The sequence below is a fragment of the Brassica napus genome, chromosome C8 (genome assembly GCF_020379485.1).
Source record: "Brassica napus cultivar Da-Ae chromosome C8, Da-Ae, whole genome shotgun sequence".
NCBI lineage: Eukaryota > Viridiplantae > Streptophyta > Magnoliopsida > Brassicales > Brassicaceae > Brassica > Brassica napus.
In genome coordinates, this window is record NC_063451.1 from 33495167 (window position 1) to 33498973 (window position 3807).

Sequence of the window (3807 nt, forward strand, 5' to 3'; positions counted from 1 at the left end):
AAACCAGTAGTTACAAAACTACAGATTAGATAAAATGGTCTTAGTTATAGAAAATTGATTGTACATTCTATCAAAAGCCCTCGACGATATAAACAAAAGCCATATAAAACTTTGACTGTCTCCGTCACTCTCCGCGACATATAAAAATGAAATTTATTCAAATTTTCTACAGTTTTTATCCAGTGATCCAATCGATGCCGACACCCAAATAGCACGTCATTAATTCTTTATCCAAAGTTTTCGTTAAAAGAGAAATCAATGTCATAAATTAATGAAAATCTGTTTCGTGCATTACATAAAGATATATTTTGGTGTGCAAACAGAATATAGCTCAAATTATACAGGCTAACCAAGTGGTCTTGGCTTAATGGCAAAAAATTTCCAGCTGGAGCTTCCGTCCTGGATTCGATTCCCTTTGACCATCCATAGACGTCTTAAATGACGAAAAAACCCAGATTTCTATGGGTCTCTCGGTGAATAGTCATTAGACCTATAATTTTATAAAGCTTATTAGATCAAGGGATCACACCAAGATTATAAAAAATAATATATATATATATATATATATATATGCTGGCTATAATTTTATAAAGCTTATTAGATCAAGGGTTCGGAAATTTTCTATGTATATATTGATTTATATTAGATTAAAATTTACAGACACACATACAAAAACAAAATTAACTATGGGAATCGATAATCTGCATAAGTATGATTTGTATATTTAATTTAGATTACATTTTACGTTAAATCATTTTAAAATTATGCTTTGTAAACTGAAATTAAATATTTCTTTCAAAATTTGCTAATCGTCTTAATGAAATGTTTTACAATTATGTTAACTTACAATTTTGAAAAGTCAAATTTTATATAATGTATTATCCCCCTCTTGTTCTAGCAAAAATATGGTTTCCTCTTAGAACAATACTTATATCAAATTTCCTTTTGAGGCCGAAGTTTGATTGTTTATGGCCTATCATGGATACATGAAGGGCGTGTGGTACTGAAATAGGCTCGCTGCTTTCGCGTTAAAGTTGTAATTACTTTAGACGTGTGTTTTTGGAAAGTTACTTACACTAATACATAGAGGAAAAGAACATTTATTTCAGACATACTGAACTTCTTATGTAGTATTTCTTTTTCTTTCTCACAAACTATTTAACACTGTGTAGTTTATCATGAATTAAATATAAATTCAAAATTTATATACTTTTTTTTTTGAAACTTTATAAAAGATGTTTAAATATATGTTGACCACAGTCACTAGAGGCGTTTGATTCTCATCGACTCTTGTTTGTTTACTGTACGTTAATAGCATGCGTAGCTCTCGGCATTCAGATATTCGGTTCGGTTCCAGATATATCAGATAAATTATTTTTATATCCAATAGGTACTTATGAGATTTCGTTTTGGTTTCGGGTACACGTTTAAAATATGAATCAAATATATATACACAAATATATTACAGTAATTCAACTATATTATCGCTAGTGCCAAAGTTTCCTGGAGCGTATCGGATTGTAGGTTACAGGCCTATCGCATGTCTCAAAACCATTTACAAGGTGATCTCTAGACTGTTGGTAGCTCGCCTCAAACCTATTTTACCCGATCTAATTCTACCAAAACAGACTGCTTTTGTTAAGAATAGGCTACTAATTGAAAATACTGTGCTAGCGAGTGAGTTGGTGAATGAGTATCATAAAGACAAGGGGAAGAAGAAGGTTACCCTAAAAGTGGACATTGCAAAAGTTTTCGATACGCTCTCATGGGACTTCCTTCTCGCTTGCTTGGATGGCTTAGATCTCCCTCCCCTCTTTGTTGGCTGGCTAAGGGCTTGTGTATGTACAACAAACTACACTTTAGGATACAATGGGACTGTCAATGGGTATTTCAAGGGAAGAAGAGGACTAAGGTAGGGGGACTCATTATCTCCTTACCTCTTTGTAATTGCTATGAACTGTCTCTCCTTAATGCTCAACAAAATGGCAACGGATGGGTATATGAAGTATCATCATAACTGTAGAAAGATCAAACTTACCCATCTCTCATTCGCTGATGATCTCCTCATTTTCATTGAAGGCTCCATTGAATCTGTCCAAGCGGTACTACAAACCCTCCATGAATTCGAGCTCAGATCCGGCCTAGCAGTTAGTTATCAAAAAACAAGTTTCTTTGCATCAGGCCTATCGGAAGCAGAAATGTCAGCTATTCAAGTCTCAACTGGAATGAAATGTGGTACTCTACCTATGAAGTATCTTGGTGTGCCGCTTTGTGCTAAGAAGTTTACTCTCGCCAATTGCGAGCCCATGATCCAGCAAGTAAAAGCGTGCTTCTCCTCTTGGTCGGCCAAAGCCTTGTCCTTTGCTGGGAGATTGCTCTTGATCAAAACTGTGATATCTGGAATCACAACCTTCTGGTGTTCCTCTTTCATCCTTCCAAAAGCATGTATTAACAAAATAAATTCCCTTTGTGGGTTATTCTTATGGAAGGGAAAAATTGAGGGGCATTACTCCGCAAGAGTAGCTTGGGACGGAGTCACGTTAACTAACGAGCAGGGTGGGTTGGGAGTTAAAAACTTACTTGTTTGGAACCTAGTTTGCTCCCTGAAGTTGGTGTGGCTGCTCTTCTTTCGCCCTTCTTCGGTATGGGTTTCCTATTTCAAAGAGATCATTTTAAAAGGAAATATTAGCAACTTCTGGACAATCAAAACCAGTTCATCATATTCATGGTTGGTGAATAAGCTTATCAAGACTAGAAACCTCTGTTATCCTCTGATCAAACGTCGGCTAGGTAACGGTTTCTCAACGAGCTTCTGGTTTGACAACTGGTCCCCGTATGGTTGCCTTAACGTGTACCTCAGTGGTGATGTCTCGCGATTGGAAATTCGGAAAACTGCTACTCTGGCCTCTCTATACTCTGATGGAAATTGGTCACTGTCTCCTGCCAGAACAGAAGAGCTTTTGGAAGTTCAGATTCATCTCACAACTGTCACCCTATCTTAAGCAAGATTCATATGAGTGGGTAATTAATGGAAAATCAAGGGACAAGTTCTCCACTAGATCGGTCTACGCTTACCTCAAGGGTGATGTAGCTACTGTGGCCTGGTCTTCACTGGTTTGGAACTCCTATGGGATTCCACGCCAAAATTTCCTCACTTGGTTAGTCATTCAAAATCGATGCCCAACAAAGGACAGACTTCTCAGTTAGGGACTTCAAGTCGATCCTCTCTGCCCATTGTGCAACGTGGGTCAGGAATCTCATAACCATCTCTTCTTTGACTGCTCGTTCAGTTTCCAAATCTGGTCCGTGATGGCTGCTCGTTGTGGCTTCCAAGCGAGACCTAACTGGGATGAAACGGTAATTGGTCTACAAAACTTCAGAGGGAACAAGAACTTGCGTAGACTGTTGCTCCTGGCATGGCAGTCGTCGATCTATTCTATTTGGAAAGAGAGTAGGAACATGCGAATCCATCAACAGGTGTTCCGATCAACTGATGCTATCATCACACTCTTGGACAGGCTGATTAGAAACCAAATTCAGAGCTTTAGGGAATCAAGGCCTCGCCAAGCTTCTCTTTTGATGCAACTATGGTTCTCAACAGAATGATCTCCTCCCTCTCTCGGTGTCTCTCCGACTTCGGTCGTTGCAAGGAAGACAAAAAATCTTCCTACTACGCAGGGCTTGGTTACTGGGCTATGATGGGCCTCCTTAGTTTTTTAATATGTGTTTTCCTCTCTTAATCTTACTGGGCCAAACTCGAACAAAACTAAAGTCTAGGGACTTGTATGATTTTATTTCTTTTTTGTT

General features: G+C 38.0%; 1 protein-coding gene across 1 annotated transcript; it reads left to right on the top strand.

Annotated features, from left to right (window-relative positions):
- The first annotated feature begins 1982 nt into the window (after positions 1 to 1982).
- LOC106448377 lies at positions 1983 to 3002 on the top strand. Its single transcript, XM_013890267.1, has one exon. It carries the CDS (start codon positions 1983 to 1985, stop codon positions 3000 to 3002), a length of 1020 nt encoding a protein of 339 aa, XP_013745721.1.
- Positions 3003 to 3807: the final 805 nt, after the last annotated feature.